Source organism: Bombina bombina, chromosome 6, assembly GCF_027579735.1.
Source record: "Bombina bombina isolate aBomBom1 chromosome 6, aBomBom1.pri, whole genome shotgun sequence".
NCBI classification, from domain to species: Eukaryota; Metazoa; Chordata; class Amphibia; order Anura; family Bombinatoridae; genus Bombina; species Bombina bombina.
Window position 1 is genome coordinate 386,318,406 of NC_069504.1, and position 26,104 is coordinate 386,344,509.

General features: G+C 41.4%; 1 protein-coding gene across 1 annotated transcript in view; it reads left to right on the top strand.

The window, feature by feature from the left end:
• Positions 1–26,104, top strand: part of PDE6A (phosphodiesterase 6A) — a 190,852-nt gene that overhangs the window by 102,601 nt on the left and 62,147 nt on the right. The window contains exon 5 of the mRNA XM_053719837.1: positions 5,843–5,917. Coding sequence (XP_053575812.1) covers positions 5,843–5,917 — 75 coding nt within the window. The remainder of the gene's footprint in view (positions 1–5,842; positions 5,918–26,104) is intronic.

Here is a 26,104-nt window from a genome sequence, read left to right on the forward strand (position 1 = left end):
TCCTAAACGCCCAGGAAGTAGATACTGACCTAGTAGAATGAGCTGTAATTCTTTGAGGCGGAGTTTTACCCGACTCAACATAGGCAAGATGAATTAAAGATTTCAACCAAGATGCCAAAGAAATGGCAGAAGCTTTCTGGCCTTTCCTAGAACCGGAAAAGAAAACAAATAGACTAGAAGTCTTACGGAAAGATTTCGTAGCTTCAACATAATATTTCAAAGCTCTAACAACATCCAAAGAATGCAATGATTTCTCCTTAGAATTCTTAGGATTAGGACATAATGAAGGAACCACAATTTCTCTACTAATGTTGTTGGAATTCACAACTTTAGGTAAAAATTGAAAAGAAGTTCGCAACACCGCCTTATCCTGATGAAAAATCAGAAAAGGAGACTCACACGAAAGAGCAGATAATTCAGAAACTCTTCTAGCAGAAGAGATGGCCAAAAGGAACAAAACTTTCCAAGAAAGTAATTTAATGTCCAATGAATGCATAGGTTCAAACGGAGGAGCTTGAAGAGCTCCCAGAACCAAATTCAAACTCCAAGGAGGAGAAATTGACTTAATGACAGGTTTTATACGAACCAAAGCTTGTACAAAACAATGAATATCAGGAAGAATAGCAATCTTTCTGTGAAAAAGAACAGAAAGAGCAGAGATTTGTCCTTTCAAAGAACTTGCGGACAAACCCTTATCCAAACCATCCTGAAGAAATTGTAAAATTCTCGGTATTCTAAAAGAATGCCAAGAAAAATGATGAGAAAGACACCAAGAAATATAAGTCTTCCAGACTCTATAATATATCTCTCGAGATACAGATTTACGAGCCTGTAACATAGTATTAATCACGGAGTCAGAGAAACCTCTATGACCAAGAATCAAGCGTTCAATCTCCATACCTTTAAATTTAAGGATTTCAGATCCGGATGGAAAAAAGGACCTTGTGACAGAAGGTCTGGTCTTAACGGAAGAGTCCATGGCTGGCAAGATGCCATCCGGACAAGATCCGCATACCAAAACCTGTGAGGCCATGCCGGAGCTATTAGCAGAACAAACGAGCATTCCCTCAGAATCTTGGAGATTACTCTTGGAAGAAGAACTAGAGGCGGAAAGATATAGGCAGGATGATACTTCCAAGGAAGTGATAATGCATCCACTGCCTCCGCCTGAGGATCCCGGGATCTGGACAGATACCTGGGAAGTTTCTTGTTTAGATGAGAGGCCATCAGATCTATCTCTGGGAGCCCCCACAATTGAACAATCTGAAGAAATACCTCTGGGTGAAGAGACCATTCGCCCGGATGCAACGTTTGGCGACTGAGATAATCCGCTTCCCAATTGTCTACACCTGGGATATGAACCGCAGAGATTAGACAGGAGCTGGATTCCGCCCAAACCAAAATTCGAGATACTTCTTTCATAGCCAGAGGACTGTGAGTCCCTCCTTGATGATTGATGTATGCCACAGTTGTGACATTGTCTGTCTGAAAACAAATGAACGATTCTCTCTTCAGAAGAGGCCAAAACTGAAGAGCTCTGAAAATTGCACGGAGTTCCAAAATATTGATCGGTAATCTCACCTCCTGAGATTCCCAAACTCCTTGTGCCGTCAGAGATCCCCACACAGCTCCCCAACCTGTGAGACTTGCATCTGTCGAAATTACAGTCCAGGTCGGAAGAACAAAAGAAGCCCCCTGAATTAAACGATGGTGATCTGTCCACCACGTTAGAGAGTGTCGAACAATCGGTTTTAAAGATATTAATTGAGATATCTTCGTGTAATCCCTGCACCATTGGTTCAGCATACAGAGCTGAAGAGGTCGCATGTGAAAACGAGCAAAGGGGATCGCGTCTGATGCAGCAGTCATAAGACCTAGAATTTCCATGCATAAGGCTACCGAAGGGAATGATTGTGACTGAAGGTTTCGACAAGCTGTAATCAATTTTAGACGTCTCTTGTCTGTTAAAGACAGAGTCATGGACACTGAATCTATCTGGAAACCCAGAAAGGTTACCCTTGTTTGAGGAATCAAAGAACTTTTTGGTAAATTGATCCTCCAACCATGATCTTGAAGAAACAACACAAGTCGATTCGTATGAGACTCTGCTAAATGTAAAGACGGAGCAAGTACCAAGATATCGTCCAAATAAGGAAATACCACAATACCCTGTTCTCTGATTACAGACAGAAGGGCACCGAGAATCTTTGTGAAAATTCTTGGAGCTGTAGCAAGGCCAAACGGTAGAGCCACAAATTGGTAATGCTTGTCTAGAAAAGAGAATCTCAGGAACTGATAATGATCTGGATGAATCGGAATATGCAGATATGCATCCTGTAAATCTATTGTGGACATATAATTCCCTTGCTGAACAAAAGGCAATATAGTCCTTACAGTTACCATCTTGAACTTTGGTATCCTTACATAACGATTCAATAATTTTAGATCCAGAACTGGTCTGAAGGAATTCTCCTTCTTTGGTACAATGAAGAGATTTGAATAAAACCCCATCCCCTGTTCCGGAACTGGAACTGACATAATTACTCCAGCCAACTCTAGATCTGAAACACAATTCAGAAATGCTTGAGCTTTCACTGGATTTACTGGGACATGGGAAAGAAAAAATCTCTTTGCAGGAGGTCTCATCTTGAAACCAAATCTGTACCCTTCTGAAACAATGTTCTGAATCCAAAGATTGTGAACAGATTTGATCCAAATTTCTTTGAAAAAACGTAACCTGCCCCCTACCAGCTGAACTGGAATGAGGGCCGTACCTTCATGTGAACTTAGAAGCAGGCTTTGCCTTTCTAGCAGGCTTGGATTTATTCCAGACTGGAGATGGTTTCCAAACTGAAACTGCTCCTGAGGACGAAGGATCAGGCTTTTGTTCTTTGTTGAAACGAAAGGAACGAAAACGATTGTTAGCCCTGTTTTTACCTTTAGACTTTTTATCCTGTGGTAAAAAAGTTCCTTTCCCACCAGTAACAGTTGAAATAATAGAATCCAACTGAGAACCAAATAATTTGTTTCCCTGGAAAGAAATGGAAAGTAGAGTTGATTTAGAAGCCATATCAGCATTCCAAGTCTTAAGCCATAAAGCTCTTCTGGCTAAGATAGCCAGAGACATAAATCTAACATCAACTCTAATAATATCAAAAATGGCATCACAGATGAAATTATTAGCATGCTGGAGAAGAATAATAATATCATGAGAATCACGATTTGTTACTTGTTGCGCTAGAGTTTCCAACCAAAAAGTTGAAGCTGCAGCAACATCAGCCAATGATATAGCAGGTCTAAGAAGATTACCTGAACATAGATAAGCTTTTCTTAGAAAAGATTCAATTTTTCTATCTAAAGGATCCTTAAACGAGGTACCATCTGACGTAGGAATGGTAGTACGTTTAGCAAGGGTAGAAATAGCCCCCATCAACTTTAGGGATTTTGTCCCAAAATTCTAACCTGTCAGGCGGAACAGGATATAATTGCTTAAAACGTTTAGAAGGAGTAAATGAATTACCCAATTTATCCCATTCCTTAGCAATTACTGCAGAAATAGCATTAGGAACAGGAAAGACTTCTGGAATAAACCGCAGGAGCTTTAAAAACCTTATCCAAACGTATAGAATTAGTATCAAGAGGACTAGAATCCTCTATTTCTAAAGCAATTAGTACTTCTTTAAGTAAAGAGCGAATAAATTCCATCTTAAATAAATATGAAGATTTATCAGCATCAATCTCTGAGATAGAATCCTCTGAACCAGAAGAGTCCAAAGAATCAGAATGATGGTGTTCATTTAAAAATTCATCTGTAGAGAGAGAAGATTTAAAAGACTTTTTACGTTTACTAGAAGGAGAAATAACAGACAAAGCCTTCTTTATGGATTCAGAAACAAAATCTCTTATGTTATCAGGAACATTCTGCACCTTAGATGTTGAGGGAACTGCAACAGGCAATGGTACATCACTAAAGGAAATATTATCTGCTTTAACAAGTTTGTCATGACAATTATTACAAACAACAGCTGGAGAAATAGCTACCAAAAGTTTACAGCAGATACACTTAGCTTTGGTAGATCCAGCAGGCAGTGGTTTTCCTGTAGTATCTTCTGGCTCAGATGCAACGTGAGACATCTTGCAATATGTAAGAGAAAAAAACAACATATAAAGCAAAATAAATCAAATTCCTTATAAGACAGTTTCAGGAATGGGAAAAAAATGCCAAACATCAAGCTTCTAGCAACCAGAAGCAAATGAAAATGAGACTGAAATAATGTGGAGACAAAAGCGACGCCCATATTTTTTGGCGCCAAATAAGACGCCCACATTATTTGGCGCCTAAATGCTTTTGGCGCCAAAAATGACGCCACATCCGGAACGCCGACATTTTTGGCGCAAAATAACGTCAAAAAATGACGCAACTTCCGGCGACACATATGACGCCGGAAACGGAAAATGAATTTTTGCGCCAAAAAAAATCCGCGCCAAAAATGACGCAATAAAATGAAGCATTTTCAGCCCCCGCGAGCCTAACAGCCCACAGGGAAAAAAGTCAAATTTTTGAGGTAAGACAAAATATGATAATTTAAAGCATAATCCCAAATATGAAACTGACTGTCTGGAAATAAGGAAAGTTGAACATTCTGAGTCAAGGCAAATAAATGTTTGAATACATATATTTAGAACTTTATGAATAAAGTGCCCAACCATAGCTTAGAGTGTCACAGAAAATAAGACTTACTTACCCCCAGGACACTCATCTACATGATTGTAGAAAGCCAAACCAGTACTGAAACGAGAATCAGTAGAGGAAATGGTAAATATAAGAGTATATCGTCGATCTGAAAAGGGAGGTAAGAGATGAATCTCTACGACCGATAACAGAGAACCTTATGAAATAGACCCCGTAGAAGGAGATCACTGCATTCAATAGGCAATACTCTCCTCACATCCCTCTGACATTTACTGCACGCTGAGAGGAAAACCGGGCTCCAACTTGCTGCGGAGCGCATATCAACGTAGAATCTAGCACAAACTTACTTCACCACCTCCCTTGGAGGCAAAGTTTGTAAAACTGATTTGTGGGTGTGGTGAGGGGTGTATTTATAGGCATTTTAAGGTTTGGGAAACTTTGCCCCTCCTGGTAGGAATGTATATCCCATACGTCACTAGCTCATGGACTCTTGTTAATTACATGAAAGAAAATTAAGGTTAGTCATTCCCAATCTCTTTAATATGTTCTAATTTTTTTAACTTAGTGAGATGCTCCTGATATATTTACATATTATACCTATGCCACTCCTTTAGTGTGATGCCAGTAAATAAAAATACTGTGAACCAAGAGCGGCATATGTGCAATATTACAAAATGCATTACAAGAGAGTTTATGCCTAAAGAAACATGTAATTAGTAATGTAGGATTTATTTATTTTTATTGTAGCTCTGATACTGTCTGATACAGCTCAGGGCTGTCACACCCTAGGGTGTTTTTGACACCCCTTATTGAAAATGACTGTCCTACAGGTCTGTATAATCAAAGACTAATGTGCCTGTTTCTGTTTTTCCACAACATAATTTTAGAACAAATTAGCACTAGTTTTATGTTACTTGTTAATAATGAGTACTGGTTCTATCTTTGCAAAAGGTGTAATACTTTTTTCTTCTGGTGACCCTGTACGTGTCATGACTTGTTTTACTTCTTTATTTAAAACAAATGTAATATTTTCATTTCTGTTTTTTAAAAAAAAAAAATTATGATGCTTTAGAAATATTATTGCATGGGTTTTTTTTGTACACAGCTGGACCTTTTCATTTAGCCTGTTTTTTATGTTTATTTCAACAGGAATTTTTTGACCAGTGGCCAATTCTTATGGGTGAAGTACCTCCGTATTCTGGGCCACGGACTCCTGATGGGAGGGTAGGTGCACTAATTAACTGTGTGGGTTTTTTTTAAAGCTTCTTGCCATTTAACTTTGAATTCTGTTCTTTTAGAAGAATTTTTTATTTGTTTAAAGTGAGATTGCAGAAATTCAATAACCAAGATGAATGTTATTTGGTAATGGGGGCATTTTGTAAATAATTTTATAGCTTATATTGTTTTATGCTGTGTTGCTCAGTGACTGATAGTGTGCTGAGCCAACCAGAGTCTGCTTGTGTGTGGTTTGCAGGTCAGTGACTGATAGTGTGTACTGACCCCAACCAGAGTCTGCTTGTGTGTGGTTTGCAGGTCAGTGACTGATAGTGTGTACTCAACCAACCAGAGTCTGCTTGTGTGTAGTTTGCAGGTCAGTGACTGATAGTGTGTACTCAACCAACCAGAGTCTGCTTGTGTGTGGTTTGCAGGTCAGTGACTGATAGTGTGTACTCACCCAACCAGAGTCTGCTTGTGTGTAGTTTGCAGGTCAGCGACTGATAGTGTGTACTCACCCAACCAGAGTCTGCTTGTGTGTAGTTTGCAGGTCAGTGACTGATAGTGTGTACTCACCCAACCAGAGTCTGCTTGTGTGTAGTTTGCAGGTCAGTGACTGATAGTGTGTACTCAACCAACCAGAGTCTGCTTGTGTGTGGTTTGCAGGTCAGTGACTGATAGTGTGTACTCACCCAACCAGAGTCTGCTTGTGTGTAGATTGCAGGTCAGTGACTGATAGTGTGTACTGACCCCAACCAGAGTCTGCTTGTGTGTGGTTTGCAGGTCAGTGACTGATAGTGTGTACTCACCCAACCAGAGTCTGCTTGTGTGTAGATTGCAGGTCAGTGACTGATAGTGTGTACTGACCCCAACCAGAGTCTGCTTGTGTGTGGTTTGCAGGTCAGTGACTGATAGTGTGTACTCACCCAACCAGAGTCTGCTTATGTGTAGTTTGCAGGTCAGTGACTGATAGTGTGTACTCACCCAACCAGAGTCTGCTTGTGTGTAGTTTGCAGGTCAGCGACTGATAGTGTGTACTGACCCCAACCAGAGTCTGCTTGTGTGTAGTTTGCAGGTCAGTGACTGATAGTGTGTACTCACCCAACCAGAGTCTGCTTGTGTGTAGTTTGCAGGTCAGTGACTGATAGTGTGTACTCAACCAACCAGAGTCTGCTTGTGTGTGGTTTGCAGGTCAGTGACTGATAGTGTGTACTCACCCAACCAGAGTCTGCTTGTGTGTAGATTGCAGGTCAGTGACTGATAGTGTGTACTGACCCCAACCAGAGTCTGCTTGTGTGTGGTTTGCAGGTCAGTGACTGATAGTGTGTACTCACCCAACCAGAGTCTGCTTGTGTGTAGATTGCAGGTCAGTGACTGATAGTGTGTACTGACCCCAACCAGAGTCTGCTTGTGTGTGGTTTGCAGGTCAGTGACTGATAGTGTGTACTCACCCAACCAGAGTCTGCTTATGTGTAGTTTGCAGGTCAGTGACTGATAGTGTGTACTCACCCAACCAGAGTCTGCTTGTGTGTAGTTTGCAGGTCAGTGACTGATAGTGTGTACTCAACCAACCAGAGTCTGCTTGTGTGTGGTTTGCAGGTCAGTGACTGATAGTGTGTACTCACCCAACCAGAGTCTGCTTGTGTGTAGTTTGCAGGTCAGTGACTGATAGTGGTGTACTCAACCAACCAGAGTCTGCTTGTGTGTGGTTTGCAGGTCAGTGACTGATAGTGTGTACTCACCCAACCAGAGTCTGCTTGTGTGTAGTTTGCAGGTCAGTGACTGATAGTGTGTACTCACCCAACCAGAGTCTGCTTGTGTGTAGTTTGCAGGTCAGTGACTGATAGTGTGTACTCACCCAACCAGAGTCTGCTTGTGTGTGGTTTGCAGGTCAGTGACTGATAGTGTGTACTCACCCAACCAGAGTCTGCTTGTGTGTGGTTTGCAGGTCAGTGACTGATAGTGTGTACTCACCCAACCAGAGTCTGCTTGTGTGTGGTTTGCAGGTCAGTGGCTGATAGTGTGTACTCACCCAACCAGAGTCTGCTTGTGTGTGGTTTGCAGGTCAGTGACTGATAGTGTGTACTCACCCAACCAGAGTCTGCTTGTGTGTAGTTTGCAGGTCAGTGACTGATAGTGTGTACTCACCCAACCAGAGTCTGCTTGTGTGTGGTTTGCAGGTCAGTGACTGATAGTGTGTACTGACCCCAGCCAGAGTCTGCTTGTGTGTAGTTTGCAGGTCAGTAACTGATAGTGTGTACTGACCCAACCAGAGTCTGCTTGTGTGTAGTTTGCAGGTCAGTAACTGATAGTGTGTGCTGAGCCAACCAGAGTCTGCTTGTGTGTGGTCTGCAGGTCAGTGGCTGGTAGTGTGTACTGAACCAACAAGAGTCTGCTTGTGTATGGTCTGCAGGTCAGTGGCTGGTAGTGTGTACTGAACCAACAAGAGTCTGCTTGTGTATGGTCTGCAGGTCAGTGGCTGGTAGTGTGTACTGAACCAACAAGAGTCTGCTTGTATGTGGTTTGCAGGTCAGTGACTGATAGGGGTCAAGACCGGGAGGATATGATACGCTGTCTGCATTTACCATTGCACAAGCATTCCACAAGATGATTGGGATGATTGACACCCCCGGCTAGCGATTGTGCAGGGGTGGCATTGCACAAGTATTTCACCAGACAGCGTATGCTGTCTGCACTTAGCAATGTCGGACGGACATGATTCACCACAGCGAATCATGTCCGCCCGCCACTTGATAATTCAGCCCCTTAGTGTGTACTTAACGAACCAAAGTCTGCTTGTCTATGGTTTGCAGGTCAGTGGCTGTTAGTGTGTTCTGAACCAACCAGAGTCTGCTTGCATGTGGTTTGCTGTTCAGTGACTGGTAGTGTGTACTGAGCCAACCAGAGTCTGCTTGCATGTGGTTTGCTGTTCAGTGACTGGTAGTGTGTTCTGAACCAACCAGAGTCTGCTTGCATGTGGTTTGCTGTTCAGTGACTGGTAGTGTGTACTGAGCCAACCAGAGTCTGCTTGTGTGTGTGTTTTAGTGATTTGTGATTGATAGTATGTGCTGAGCTAAGCAGTTTCTGTTTGGTGATTTTCTGATCTGTGATTGCTAGTATGTACTGAGCTAACCAGTTTCTGTTTGGTGATTTTCTGATCTGTGATTGCTAGTATGTACTGAGCTAACCAGTTTCTATTTGGTGATTTTCTGATCTGTGATTGCTAGTATGTACTGAGCTAACCAGTTTCTATTTGGTGATTTTCTGATCTGTGATTGCTAGTATGTACTGAGCTAACCAGTTTCTATTTGGTGATTTTCTGATCTGTGATTGCTAGTATGTACTGAGCTAAACCAGTTTTCTATTTGGTGATTTTCTGATCTGTGATTGCTAGTATGTACTGAGCTAACCAGTTTCTATTTGGTGATTTTCTGATCTGTGATTGCTAGTATGTACTGAGCTAACCAGTTTCTGTTTGGTGATTTTCTGATCTGTGATTGATAGTATGTGCTAAGCTAACCAGTTTCTGTTTGGTGATTTTCTGATCTGTGATTGATAGTATGTGCTCCATGTACGAAGCAGCGAAAGCTGCTCCGGAGCCTTTGCGGGGCAGGTTAGCATATGCGAGCCTGCTTCCCGCAATGTAAGAAGCAGCGGTCATTAGACCACTGCTTCCTACACCCTACGTCACCTCTTAGGTGGCGAAGCAAAATCACAGAGAGCACGCTCGCTCTCAGTGATTGACAGCCCCTTCAGTCACGTGATTGGTCGCGCGATTGAAGGGGCGGGCATTACACACTCCGATGAGTGTGTAATGATACATACGGGCAAGCGGATCAACAGATCCGCTGCCCGTGTGTAGCGGAGGCGGGCGGACAGCTTCGCGAGTTAAGAAGCTGTCCGCCCGCCGTTTCGTACATGGCGCCCTATGTGCTGAGCTAACCAGTTTCTGTTTAGTCATTTTCTGATCTGTGATTCATAGTACATGCTGAGCTAAGCAGTTTCTGTTTGGTGATTTTCTGATTTGTGATTGATAGTATGTGCTGAGCTAACCAGTTTCTGTTTGGTGATTTTCTGAACTGTGATTGCTATTATGTGCTGAGCTAACCAGTTTCTGTTTGGTGATTTTCTGATCTGTGATTGATAGTATGTGCTGAGCTAAGCAGTTTCTATTTGGTGATTTTCTGATCTGTGATTGATAGTATGTGCTGAGCTAAGCAGTTGCTGTTTGGTGATTTTCTGATCTGTGATTGATAGTATGTGCTGAGCTAACCAGTTTCTGTTTGGTGATTTTCTGGTCTGTGATTGATAGTATGTGCTGAGCTAACCAGTTTCTGTTTGGTGATTTTCTGATCTGTGATTGATAGTATGTGCTGAGCTAAGCAGTTTCTGTTTGGTGATTTTCTGATCTGTGATTGCTATTATGTGCTGAGCTAACCAGTTTCTGTTTGGTGATTTTCTGATCTGTGATTGATAGTACATGCTGAGCTAAGCAGTTTCTGTTTGGTGATTTTCTGATCTGTGATTGCTATTATGTGCTGAGCTAAGCAGTTTCTGTTTGGTGATTTTCTGATCTGTGATTCATAGTACATGCTGAGCTAAGCAGTTTCTGTTTGGTGATTTTCTGATTTGTGATTGATAGTATGTGCTGAGCTAACCAGTTTCTGTTTGGTGATTTTCTGATCTGTGATTGCTATTATGTGCTGAGCTAACCAGTTTCTGTTTGGTGGTTTTCTGGTCTGTGATTGAAAGTATGGGCTGAGCTAACCAGTTTCTGTTTGGTGATTTTCTGATCTGTGATTGCTATTATGTGCTGAGCTAACCAGTTTCTGTTTGGTGATTTTCTGATCTGTGATTGATAGTATGTGCTGAGCTAAGCAGTTTCTGTTTGGTGATTTTCTGATCTGTGACTGATAGTATGTGCTGAGCTAACCAGTTTCTGTTTGATGATTGATAGTATGTGCTGCCAACCAGAGTCTGCTTGTGTGTATGATTAGTGGTTAGTGATTGCTAGTATGTGCTGAACCATCCAGTCTCTACCAGATAGTTTTATGGTAATGTGTAGTGTGTCAACTAGTACTTGCCTGTATTTCCTCCACTTGTCATTGACAGTTTGTTCATGCTATGCTGGTCTTTGAATGCTGTTGTTTTCTAAGCCAGCCAGTATATCCTTGTGTGTATGTCTTTGAATTTTTTTATCTTGTAGTGGTGGAGTCTGTGGGGCCCATTTATCAAGCTCCGGACGGAGCCTGTGGGCCCGTGTTTCTGGCGAGTCTTCAGACTCGCCAGAAACAACAGTTATAAAGCAGTGGTCTAAAGACCGCTGCTCCCTAACCCTGTGCGCCTGCTCTGAGCAGGCGGACAGGAATCGCCGGAATTCAACCCGATCGAATACTATCAGGCGGACAGGAATCACCGGAATTCAACCCGATCGAATACAATCAGGTTGATTGACACCCCCCTGCTGGCGGCTGATTGGCCGCAAGTCTGCAGGGGGTGGCGTTGCACCAGCAGCTCTTGTGAGCTGCTGGTGCAATGCTGAATATGGAGAGCGTATTGCTCTCCGCATTCAGCGAGGTCTTGCGGACCTGATCCGCACTGTCGGATCAGGTCCACAAGACATTTGATAAATTTGTGCCTGTGTATGCAGTTTTGGTTCCTGAATATTTTTCTTATCACCTGGTCATTGTATTTTTTTATGTTAAGAAAAAAACATTCTCTATTGGGCATACATTAATTGCATTTGCTGTGTTTGCCTGTGCTCTGATTACTCGTATGTGCTTGAGTACTATCAGTATTGATTATTTGCTCTGTGTTATTCAGGCACTAATTTTACTCACTGTACATACTGAAGTCATCTATGACTGCTTCAGTAAGGTGCACTACTCATTTTCTATATGTGTGCTGTAAAGTTTCCTTTGCAGTGTGTGTACATGTTTGGAGATTGCCTTCAAAGGCTGCAACATTTACTTATTACTGTAATGCATATTTCAAGTCAATTGAATTGGATGATTTTAACCAGGTAGTATTAACCTGAGGCTGCTTGCGTGCTATTTCGTCTTGGAAAACTCTTTGCTTTATAAATGGTGCTAATAAGTAACCACAACTCCTATACTGCATACCCAACATGAAAAAAGTTTATTTGGTGGGATTAATTCACCAATAGAAACTTTAGTCTAGGTCTGCCATGTCATGATTACTGCTCACAGCCACTTTGCCCAGTTAGCCACCATACCAGAATTCATCATTTCCCCACACAAGCCGCAATCAGAACTTTTATCCACTGATCATTTCTCTTCTTTCAGGAAACTCTTACAGATAACTATCCTTAAACTGTACGTATATGTGCATTAATTTGCTTATACATTCCAAATGTTCCTTTCTCTCTATCAATGGACTACTGCTTGTATCCTATAGCATTGCCTTGATATTTTTTTTCATTCATGAGTATGTGAGTATGCACCAACTATGACATATGTTTTGCTAAGTTGCCTGAAATATCCAACTTTGGGAAGAATTTTCAAATCAGCTATTCTCAGAATGCAAGTCAGCTGCAAAGCCTTAATATTTATTAGAGATTCATACCCCAAAATGGTTCAAGTCAACAGTTGGTAATCTGGCTATCCACAGATAGTCAACATTAGCGCCAATGTATGCTAATTTCTTCTTCGAGCTAGAGTATGGGTTTGCAATACATATGTTCTAACGCTCTCCTCTCTGGCAAGATTAAGCAGTCTTGTCAGTATGGTAGGGTTCCTCAAATAATTTTAAATTACATACATTACAATATAATGCTCAAAATATCCCAAACATTTTGCTTGATTTTGCTCCATGCCAGAGAGTTTTTGATCATCAGGCCTTTACTCTTTATCTTCCATCTTGCTATAGGACTTATAGGGACAGAAATGTTAAAATTAAGCTCTCATTATTCAGATAGAGCATGCAATTTTAAACAACTTCCCATTTTACTTTTGTTATCAAATTTGGTTTGTTTTCTTGGTATCCTTTGTTGAAAAACATACCTAGTAGGCTCAGGAGAAGCAATGCACTACTCAAAGCTAGCTACTGAATGGCTGTTGCATATACATGCCTCTTGTCATTGGCTCAACCCATTGTTGCTCCCAAAACAAAGGATACCAATACAATGAAGTAAATATAATAATAGAATTAAATATAAGAGTTGACTAAAAGTGTATGCTCTGTCTGAATCATGGGGTAAAAAAAGTTTTAGTTTCATGTCCCTTTAAAGGACAATAAACACTAAGGGCGAGATTACAAGTGGCACGTTAATTTTTGCGTGCAACGGAAATAGTGCTCTTATTAAAGTTGAAAGTAAATGTAATCTCAAGAGCACATTACATTTTACACTCGTCTGGTTAACGAGACTGAAACACTTGTGTGTTAGTGTGTTAAAAAAGTTGCAAAACACAACATAAATAAATTCTAAATTACAGTTGCACCTAAACAGTACCATATAAAAATTATTCATATAAATATTTTAAAAAGTTATGAGTTCAAAGATATATGGTATATGACAAGATGTTTGACTGCAAAGGGCTATACTGTATATATACATAATATACATGTATAAATATGTGTATGTATACATATATGTGTGTGTACAGATGTATTTATGTGTTTTACTGGGTACTTACTGTACATATTTCACATTCCAATGTTCTTCACATACAGAACAATGTAATTTTTATTGTAAATATATATATATATATATATATATATATATATATACACCAACGTATTTCCAAAAAACAGGCACTCCCTGGACTTTACTTTAAAACATATATATTTATTATCAAAACTTTAAAAGACAAACGTTTCGGCACTGCATTGTGCCTTTGTCAATGTCATAGCAAAACAAACTTACAAACAGAGTGCAGCTCCACACCCCAAAATCAATATTTACATGATAAAAACAATACCCCTTAAATACTACCTTAATTACTTGATGAAACCCCGCCAAACATCTCGACACGCCACTCCAAATCCACATGGTCCTGACGTCACGCTGATACGCTAGTCGTGCCTAGCGTGATGACGAATAGCACGGCGTTGCCATAACAACGTCAGAGGCGTCTCATCAGTGTTTATGTCGGGTGATAGAAGAACTTCCTGATCAGCTATGCGCATGCTCTCCACATTACGTTATAGGCTGGCAAAGCCGTTGCCCTTGGTGATAGCGGTATACAAACCACAAATAGAGTATAGCAGCAAGCTATCAGGATGTTACATAAATATGGCCAAAGAGGAATTAAACCGCTAATAGCACCAAAGACACAGAGTGTTCACTCTTAATGCGCTATTGCTTAAAGTGCATACAAAGCGCACACTTTGCAAGTAGCAACTATCAGCTGGCTCAGTCTCCCTATTGCATTAAACCACCTCATCTAGGCTTAAAAAACCATATAAAGTTATTGGTACCACTCTGCAATCTCATAATAATAAACAAAGCAGTGTTTGGTAAGTGCATAGTTAAATTGCACAGTACCTGAGCTTATGCCCCCAAAAAGATCTAAAGGCATAAAAACCCTTGATCTTAAACCAACACATATACCACCCTCTATATGCTTCAAGCCAAAAGAGAGTATGGTAGATAAAAAATAACAGCAGACCCCTAGGACAATCTTCAATTCCTCAGCAGTGGATCATTTCTAATAAAAGGGGCTAAAGTCCAATGTGGTGTTAAGTCCCTTCGGGGTCAGAGTACCCATTTTGTAAATCCATCTGCTTTCACGTTGGAGTAGCTTTTTGCCCCTGTCTCCACCCCTAGGATTGGGGGGGATGTGGTCAATAAGCATAGATCTAATGCTAGACACAGGATGTTTAAGGTGTGCACAATGGCGTGCCACCGGTTGATCCGACTCACCACTCTTTAGAGCCTCCCGAATGGCATGGCGATGATTGGCCATCCTATAACGGAAGGAAGTGATCGTTTTACCTATATACACAAGAGAACACGGACAAATGAGCATGTAAATCACGAAGGTACTGGTGCAACTTAAGCGATAATTTATTTTAAACCGCTGATTCATATGAGGATGTTGAAATGAGTCTCCTTTGCACATACTGTTACATGTAGTGCAACTTCCACATGGAAAACACCCCTTCTTTGCCGACTTAAGCCATGTCTCCTTTCTGTAGTGTTCCACAGGGTCAGATTTGACGAGAATGTCCCTCAAGTTCCTTGCCCTTCGGTAGGCCACCATTGGAGGTGCCAACTTCTGGAATGGTAAGGTGGGGTCCGTGCCAACCACCGGCCAGTGGCGGTGTGCAGCATTCAATATCCGTTCACAACCAGGTGTGAATGTGGTGATTAAATTAAGTTGTTCCTTTGTATCCTTAGAGCGTGATTTAGTAACATATCCTGTGTCTAGCCTCAATAGTTGCTCTTGAATGTCACTAATATCCTCCATAGGGTAGCCCCTCTTATTCAACTTTTCCCCCATCTCTTGCACTTGTATCTTCTGTAGGGGTATCTCACTGTTATTCCTCAGTACCCTGGTGAGCTGGGAGGTGAGAACACCCTTTTTCTGATGTTTAGGGTGAAAGCTACTGGCATGTAGCAATGAATTGCGGTCTGTGGGCTTGGTGTACAATTTAGTACCAAACAGCCAATTGCCACTGTCATTCACCCTAAACACATTCAGGTCCAAAAAATTCACGCTGTCAGAACTAAACTCCAATTTAAATCTGATTGGGCTGGCCATGAGATTCAAATGTGACACACACTCACGCAATGACGATTCACCACCTCTCCATATAAGGAACACATCGATGTACCGGGTGTAAAATGTCACTTGAGGGTGTTCAAATGGTTTCATTAATTCTTTTTCGTACCATGCCATATAGATGTTTGCGTAAGTGGGTGCCACATTTGACCCCATGGCCGTACCCGCTACCTGCAGGTAATAACAATCCTCAAACCTAAAATAGTTTTTCTCCAAACAGATGGTTAATAACTCACAAATGAATTCAATCGGCGGACCTATGTAATGATCATTATTAGTCACCATGGACCTGACAGCCTCAACCCCCTCCACATGGGCGATCACAGTGTAAAGGCTGTCAACGTCCATGGTGACCAAAATGTCATCCTGTTGTAGGTCATTGAAGCCTGCCAGTATCCTAAGCAGACTGGGTGAATCTTGCAGATAAGCCCCTGTGTTTTTAACAACATCCTGTAAGAATGAATCAATATAGATGGCAAGGTTAGTAAGGACTGATTCACAAGTGTTTATGAACCTTCGGTAGGAGATATAGTACAGGGACTTTTGGGGTGTTCAGTTAGCAAGAAATTGAGTTCCTTTTCATTAATGAAACCTGCCTCCAAGCTACATTGTAAGAAAGTATCATAGCAGCCTTATACATGTGAGTGGGGTTACCTCTTAATTTCACATATGTAAATTAAATAATGTGGAGAATGATTACAGGGAGGAGGCGGGTGTATAAGTGGCTCTACGGTAAAGATGAGATTCCATTCAGACGCCGCAGAGAAACCTTAGATCCAAAAATACTCTTAGTATTGTGGATAGTAGTGGGGGTGATTCCTCAGGGACTGAAACAACTCAGGATAGTATAGGATTAAATGAGAACACACAACAATCACAAACTTTTTTAGGGGTGAGCACAAGATCTACTTCAAAACCTCCGATACAAAAGGCGCCCAAAAAAAGTCAAAGAGACGCAAGACACGGAGAGGAGGCTATAAACGTAAACCAGAAACAAGTAAAGAAGAAGCCAACCTAGTATTTAATTTGAGTAGTAGACCACTTAGTGAAGCTGAAATAACTTTACTTAATCGTGGTCTATCATTTATACCAACCCCACAGGTAGACACGTTTGAGAGATTAGTGGATATTCATAGATTCCAGCGTCAATTGAAATTGAGAGACCACTTCAGGGAGCAGGCTTACACACCTGAACCATTTAAAAAGAAATCCACTTTTGAACCACCAAATACTAATTCTTCTATCAGAAGCTACACTAGAATACTCACACAGAATATCAGTGAAGAATCACACACGACATCTTATCCTAATCTTAATACTCTTGAAAGAAAAGCACTTAAGGAGTTAAGTAATGATAGATCAGTCATTGTCCGCCCTGCTGACAAGGGTGGGTCTATCGTAGTATTAGATTACACTGATTATAGACAAGAGGCTTTGCGTCAACTAGCTGACTCCAACACATATGTGAAATTAAGAGGTAACCCCACTAACATATATAAGGCTGCTATTGATACTTTCTTACAATGTAGCTTGGAGACAGGTTTCATTAATGAAAAGGAACTCAATTTCTTGCTAACTGAACACCCAAAAGTCCCTGTACTATATCTCCTACCGAAGGTTCATAAAACACTTGTGAATCCCCCGGGCAGACCGATAGTTTCTTCCCGGGGTTCAGTCCTTACTAACCTTGCCATCTATATTGATTCATTCTTACAGGATGTTGTTAAAAACACAGGGGCTTATCTGCAAGATTCACCCAGTCTGCTTAGGATACTGGCAGGCTTTAATGACCTACAACATGATGACATTTTGGTCACCATGGACGTTGATAGCCTTTACACTGTGATCGCCCATGTGGAGGGGGTTGAGGCTGTCAGGTCCATGGTGACTAATAATGATCATTACATAGGTCCGCCGATTGAATTCATTTGTGAGTTATTAACCATCTGTTTGAAGAAAAACTATTTTAGGTTTGAGGATTGTTATTACCTGCAGGTAGCGGGTACGGCCATGGGGTCAAATGTGGCACCCACTTACGCAAACATCTATATGGCATAGTACGAAAAAGAATTAATGAAACCATTTGAACACCCTCAAGTGACATTTTACACCCGGTACATCGATGATGTGTTCCTTATATGGAGAGGTGGTGAATCGTCATTGCGTGAGTTTGTGTCACATTTGAATCTCATGGCCAGCCCAATCAGATTTAAATTGGAGTTTAGTTCTGACAGCGTGAATTTTTTGGACCTGAATGTGTTTAGGGTGAATGACAGTGGCAATTGGCGGTTTGGTACTAAATTGTACACCAAGCCCACAGACCGCAATTCATTGCTACATGCCAGTAGCTTTCACCCTAAACATTAGAAAAAGGGTGTTCTCACCTCCCAGCTCACCAGGGTACTGAGGAATAACAGCGAGATACCCCTACAGAAGATACAAGTGCAAGAGATGGGCGAAAAGTTGAATAAGAGGGGCTACCCTATGAAGGATATTAGTGACATTCAAGAGCAACTATTGAGGCCAGACACAGGATATGTTACTAAATCACGCTCTAAGGATACAAAGGAACAACTTAATTTAATCACCACATTCACACCTGGTTGTGAATGGATATCGAATGCTGCACGCTGTCACTGGCCGGTGGTTGGCACGGACCCCACCTTACCATTCCAGAAGTTGGCACCTCCAAGGGTGGCCTACCGAAGGGAAAGGAACTTGAGGGACATTCTCGTCAAATCTGACCCTGTGGAACACTACAGAAAGGAGACATGGCTTAAGTCGGCAAAGAAGGGGTGCTTTCCATGTGGAAGTTGCACTACATGTAACAGTATGTGCAAAGGAGACTCATTTCAACATCCTCATATGAATCAGCAGTTTAAAATAAATTATCGCTTATGTTGCACCAGTACCTTCGTGATTTACATGCTCATTTGTCCATGTTCTCTTGTGTATATAGGTAAAACGATCACTTCCTTCCGTGATAGGATGGCCAATCATCGCCATGCCATTCGGGAGGCTCTAAAGAGTGGTGAGTCGGATCAACCGGTGGCACGCCATTGTGCACACCTTAAACATCCTGTGTCTAGCATTAGATCTATGCTTACTGACCACATCACCCGACATAAACATCGATGAGACGCCTCTTACATTGCTATGGCAACGCCATGCTATGTGTCATCACGCTAGGCACGACTAGCGTGTCAGCGTGACGTCAGGACCATGTGGATTTGGAGTGGCGTGTCGAGATGTTTGGCGGGGTTTCATCAAGTAATTAAGGTAGTATTCAAGGGGTATTGTTTTTATCATGTAAATATTGATTTTGGGGTGTGGAGCTGCACTCTGTTTGTATGTTTGTTTTGCTATGACATTGACAAAGGCACAATGCAGTGCCGAAACGTTTGTCTTTTAAAGTTTTGATAATAAATATATATGTTTTAAAGTAAAGTCCAGTGAGTGCCTGCTTTTTGGAAATACGTTGGATTTGATGTTAGCAGTGCACCTTGGCAGTACTGGAAGTATGATTGTGCAATCCTATCTATGACTTTATATATATATACCTATACCTGTATATCTATTCTTATAGCTATATAGGTATAAATATCTATTTTACATTAGCATTATCATATATATATATATATATATATATATATATATATATATATAAATATATATTTCATAATAAAAATTAAAAAAAAAATTCTATGTGAAGAACATAGGGATGTAAAATATGAGTATGGATCAGGGTTCGCAATTTAGTTCTAACGCTGTGTATATATATATATATATATATATATATATATATATATATACAGTATCTGTAATAATTTTTAATAATATTTTTTTATATAAATTTCAATAACGCAATGTAAAATTAGTAATTCTTCATGTGCGCTAACTTGACACTGTGGTTTATGTCTAATGCGGTATTGCTAACCTCAAGACATAAATATTACATAAAAAATATTAAAATTACTATTCATATTCTATGGATTATTTAGAATTTTTGTTACACTATGTATAATCATTTTTAACAAATTTAAATAATATTTTTTTACATTTTATATTTAATATTTCAATAACACTCATTGAAGTTAGCAATTCTTCATGAGCGATTAGGCCTAAATTGCGAAATACAAATCGCTTTCCTATGTTCTTCACATAGAAAATAACTTAATTTTTATTATGAAATATATATATATATATGATAATGTTAATGTAAAATAGATATCTATCTTTATTTTTATACATATATATATATATAGGAATAGGTATACAGGTATAATTACTGTATACAGATATATATATAAATATATATATATATGTATGTATTTACAATAAAAATTCAGAATTTGAAATATTCATAACTCCTGTCGAGCGATAGTTTTTTTCGTCTGCCCTCTCCATTGACTTCTATCAGGAGAATATGTTAATACTAACCTATACCCCTAATTAAAAATACATTTATACTGATTATAGCTTTAAAAATAGATTTTAAAAATTAAGCATAGTTTTGAAATTAATTTTACTTAAGAATGTTCTTTAACCCCTTAAGATCGAGGACGTACCAGACACGTCCTACAACAAACGTTCATTAACGACCAAAGACGTTCCTGGCATGTCCTTAGGGGTCTCAAGTGCTGGAAGCAATCATGATCACATCTAGCTGGTTTCAGGGTATTGCAGCAATGCCTCGATATTGAGGCATCATGCAATACCCTCTGGTAAGCAACTTATGCAGAGAGGGCCATGTGGCCCTCTCTGCATCGGCAAGAGATGGTGCCGATTATTGATGGTGTGGGAGGGATAGGAGGGAGGCGGGTGGGTGGCCCATCGCTGGAGGAGGTATCAGAGTTCCGTGTGAGGTCCTTGTGAGGTCTGGGAGCGGGCGGGAGCGTGCAGGAGTGGGCGGCAAGGGGCGGGAACGTTACGCTACGGCTATTTTTTGTGAGTTGGAAGGAGGAAGAGGGCAATAAGATTTGGGAAAGTGATCTGGGATGGGGTAGGGTGTTGATGGGGGCAGCTACACTACAGAAAAATTGGTATATTATGTTTTTAAAAAACAATAAGCCTAATTTTAATGCAAGCTGGGTACTGGCAAACAGCTGCCAGTACCTAAGATGGCCGCAAATAGGTAGAGGGGGAGGGTTAGAACTGTTTTGGGCGGGATCAAGGAGGTTGGGGTGTAAGGGGAGGATTCTACACTGCAGAAACTATATTAAAAAAAAAAGCCTTTTATTTTAGTACTGGCAGACTTTCTGCTAGTACTTAAGATGGGGGTGACAATTATGGATGGAGGTGGGAAGAGAGCTGTTTGAGAGGGATTAGGGAGGAATCAGGGGGTGTGATGTGTCAGGTGGGAGGGTAATCTATACACTAAAGCTAAAATTAACCCTACCCGCTACCTAATTAACCCATTCTCTGCTGAGCATAGTACAAGTGTGGTGTGCAGCTGCATTTAGAGGCCTTCTAATTACCAAAAAGCAATGACAAAGCCATATATGTCTGCTATTTCTGAACAAAGGGGATCCCAGAGAAGTATTTACAACCATTTCTGCCATAAATGCACAAGTTGTTTGTAAATAATTTCACTGAGAAACCTAAAGTTTGTGAAAAAACTTAGTTTTTTATTTGATTGCATTTGGCGGTGAAATGGTGGTATGAAATATACCAAAATGGGCCTAGATCAATACTTTGGGTTGTCTACTAAAAATATATATATATATATATATATAATATATATATATATATATATATATATATATATATATATACATGTGAAGGTTTATTCAGGGATTCCTGACAGATATCAGTGTTACAATATAACTATCGCTAATTTTGAAACAAAATGGTTTGGAAATAACAAAGTGCTACTTGTACTTATTGCCCTATAACTTGCAAAAAAAAAGCAAAGACCGTGTAAACATTGGGTATTTCTAAACTCAGGACAAAATTTAGACACTATTTAGCATGGGTGTTTCTCCAACATAGGTGTGTCCGGTCCACGGCGTCATCCTTACTTGTGGGATATTCTCTTCCCCAACAGGAAATGGCAAAGAGCCCAGCAAAGCTGGTCACATGATCCCTCCTAGGCTCCGCCTACCCCAGTCATTCTCTTTGCCGTTGTACAGGCAACATCTCCACGGAGATGGCTTAGAGTTTTTTAGTGTTTAACTGTAGTTTTTATTATTCAATCAAGAGTTTGTTATTTAAAATAGTGCTGGTATGTACTATTTACTCTGAAACAGAAAAGAGATGAAGATTTCTGTTTGTATGAGGAAAATGATTTTAGCAACCGTTACTAAAATCCATGGCTGTTCCACACAGGACTGTTGAGAGGAATTAACTTCAGTTGGGGGAACAGTGAGCAGTCTCTTGCTGCTTGAGGTATGACACATTCTAACAAGACGATGTAATGCTGGAAGCTGTCATTTTCCCTATGGGATCCGGTAAGCCATGTTTATTAAGATTGTAAATAAGGGCTTCACAAGGGCTTATTAAGACTGTAGACTTTTTCTGGGCTAAATCGATTCATATTAACACATATTTAGCCTTGAGGAATCATTTAATCTGGGTATTTTGATAAGATTATATCGGCAGGCACTTTTTTAGACACCTTTCTCTTTAGGGGCTTTCCCAAATCATAGGCAGAAGCCTCATTTTCGCGCCGGTGTTGCGCACTTGTTTTTGAGAGGCATGACATGCAGTCGCATGTGTGAGGAGCTCTGATACATAGAAAAGACTTTCTGAAGGCGTCATTTGGTATCGTATTCCCCTTTGGGCTTGGTTGGGTCTCAGCAAAGCAGATACCAGGGACTATAAGGGGTTAAAGTTAAAAACGGCTCCGGTTCCGTTATTTTAAGGGTTAAAGCTTCCAAATTTGGTGTGCAATCTTTTAAGGCTTTAAGACACTGTGGTGAAATTTTGGTGAATTTTGAAACAATTCCTTCATATTTTTTCGCAATTGCAGTATTAAAGTGTGTTCAGTTTAAAATTTAAAGTGACAGTAACGTTTTTATTTTAAAACGTTTTTTGTACTTTGTTATCAAAGTTTATGCCTGTTTAACATGTCTGAACTACCAGATAGACTGTGTTCTGAATGTGGGGAAGCCAGAGTTCCTTCTCATTTAAATAAATGTGATTTATGTGACAATGACAATGATGCCCAAGATGATTCCTCAAGTGAGGGGAGTAAGCATGGTACTGCATCATTCCCTCCTTCGTCTACACGAGTCTTGCCCACTCAGGAGGCCCCTAGTACATCTAGCGCGCCAATACTCCTTACTATGCAACAATTAACGGCTGTAATGGATAATTCTGTCAAAAACATTTTAGCCAAAATGCACACTTATCAGCGTAAGCGCGACTGCTCTGTTTTAGATACTGAAGAGCATGACGACGCTGATAATAATGGTTCTGAAGGGCCCCTAAACCAGTCTGATGGGGCCAGGGAGGTTTGTGTCTGAGGGAGAAATTACTGATTCAGGGAACATTTCTCAACAAGCTGAACCTGATGTGATTACGTTTAAATTTAAGTTGGAACATCTCCGCATCCTGCTTAAGGAGGTATTATCCACTCTGGATGATTGTGACAAGTTGGTCATCCCAGAGAAACTATGTAAAATGGACAAGTTCCTAGAGGTCCCCGGGGCTCCCAGAAGCTTTTCCTATACCCCAAGCGGGTGGCGGACATTGTAAATAAAGAATGGGAAAGGCCCGGTATTCCTTTCGTCCCTCCCCCCATATTTAAAAAATTGTTTCCTATGGTCGACCCCAGAAAGGACTTATGGGCAGACAGTCCCCAAGGTCGAGGGAGCGGTTTCCACTTTAAACAAACGCACCACTATACCCATAGAAGATAGTTGTGCTTTCAAAGATCCTATGGATAAAAAATTAGAAGGTTTACTTAAAAAGATGTTTGTTCAGCAGGGTTACCTTCTACAACCAATTTCATGCATTGTCCCTGTCGCTACAGCCGCGTGTTTCTGGTTTGATGAGCTGGTAAAGGCAGGGTCGATAGTGATTCTCCTCCTTATGAGGAGATTATGGACAGAATCAATGCTCTCAAATTGGCTAATTCTTTCACCCTAGACGCCACTTTGCAATTGGCTAGGTTAGCGGCTAAGAATTCTGGGTTTGCTATTGTGGCGCGCAGAGCGCTTTGGTTGAAATCTTGGTCAGCTGATGCGTCTTCCAAGAACAAGCTACTTAACATTCCTTTCAAGGGGAAAACGCTGTTTGGCCCCTGACTTGAAAGAGATTATCTCTGATATCACTGGGGGTAAGGGCCACGCCCTTCCTCAGGATCGGCCTTTCAAGGCCAAAAATAAACCTAATTTTCGTCCCTTTCGTAGAAACGGACCAGCCCAAAGTGCTACGTCCTCTAAGCAAGAGGGTAATAATTCTCAAGCCAAGCCAGCTTGGAGACCAATGCAAGGCTGGAACAAGGGAAAGCAGGCCAAGAAACCTGCCACTGCTACCAAGACAGCATGAAATGTTGGCCCCGATCCGGGACCGGATCTGGTGGGGGGCAGACTCTCTCTCTTCGCTCGGGCTTGGGCAAGAGATGTTCTGGATCCTTGGGCGCTAGAAATAGTCTCCCAAGGTTATCTTCTGGAATTCAAGGGGCTTCCCCCAAGGGGGAGGTTCCACAGGTCTCAGTTGTCTTCAGACCACATAAAAAGACAGGCATTCTTACGTTGTGTAGAAGACCTGTTAAAAATGGGAGTGATTCATCCTGTTCCATTAGGAGAACAAGGGATGGGGTTCTACTCCAATCTGTTCATAGTTCCCAAAAAAGAGGGAACGTTCAGACCAATCTTAGATCTCAAGATCTTAAACAAGTTTCTCAAGGTTCCATCGTTCAAATGGAAACCATTCGAACAATTCTTCCTTCCATCCAGGAAGGTCAATTCATGACCACGGTGGATTTAAAGGATGCGTATCTACATATTCCTATCCACAAGGAACATCATCGGTTCCTAAGGTTCGCATTCCTGGACAAGCATTACCAGTTCGTGGCGCTTCCTTTCGGATTAGCCACTGCTCCAAGGATTTTCACAAAGGTACTAGGGTCCCTTCTAGCTGTGCTAAGACCAAGGGGCATTGCTGTAGTACCTTACTTGGACGACATTCTGATTCAAGCGTCGTCCCTTCCTCAAGCAAAGGCTCACACGGACATCGTCCTGGCCTTTCTCAGATCTCATGGATGGAAAGTGAACGTGGAAAAGAGTTCTCTATCTCCGTCAACAAGGGTTCCCTTCTTGGGAACAATAATAGACTCCTTAGAAATGAGGATTTTTCTGACAGAGGCCAGAAAAACAAAACTTCTAGACTCTTGTCGGATACTTCACTCGTTCCTCTTCCTTCCATAGCGCAGTGCATGGAAGTGATAGGTTTGATGGTAGCGGCAATGGACATAGTTCCTTTTGCGCGCATTCATCTAAGACCATTACAACTGTGCATGCTCAGTCAGTGGAATGGGGACTATACAAACTTGTCTCCGAGGATACAAGTAAATCAGAGGACCAGAGACTCACTCCGTTGGTGGCTGTCCCTGGACAACCTGTCACAAGGATGACCTTCCGCAGACCAGAGTGGGTCATTGTCACGACCGACGCCAGTCTGATGGGCTGGGGCGCGGTCTGGGGATCCCTGAAAGCTCAGGGTCTTTGGTCTCGGGAAGAATCTCTTCTACCGATAAATATTCTGGAACTGAGAGCGATATTCAATGCTCTCAAGGCTTGGCCTCAGCTAGCGAGGGCCAAGTTCATACGGTTTCAATCAGACAACATGACAACTGTTGCGTACATCAACCATCAGGGGGGAACAAGGAGTTCCTGGCGATGGAAGAAGTGACCAAAAATCATTCTATGGGCGGAGTCTCACTCCTGCCACCTGTCTGCTATCCACATCCCAGGAGTGGAAGAATTGGGAAGCGGATTTTCTGAGTCGTCAGACATTGCATCCGGGGGAGTGGGAACTCCATCCGGAAATCTTTGCCCAAGTCACTCAACTGTGGGGCATTCCAGACATGGATCTGATGGCCTCTCGTCAGAACTTCAAAGTTCCTTGCTACGGGTCCAGATCCAGGGATCCCAAGGCGGCTCTAGTGGATGCACTAGTAGCACCTTGGACCTTCAAACTAGCTTATGTATTCCCGCCGTTTCCTCTCATCCCCAGGCTGGTAGCCAGGATCAATCAGAAAGGGCGTCGGTGATCTTGATAGCTCCTGCGTGGCCACGCAGGACTTGGTATGCAGATCTGGTGAATATGTCATCGGCTCCACATGGAAGCTACCTTTGAGACGAGACCTTCTTGTTCAAGGTCCGTTCGAACATCCGAATCTGGTCTCACTCCAGCTGACTGCTTGGAGATTGAACGCTTGATCTTATCGAAGCGAGGGTTCTCAGATTCTGTTATCGATACTCTTGTTCAGGCCAGAAAGCCT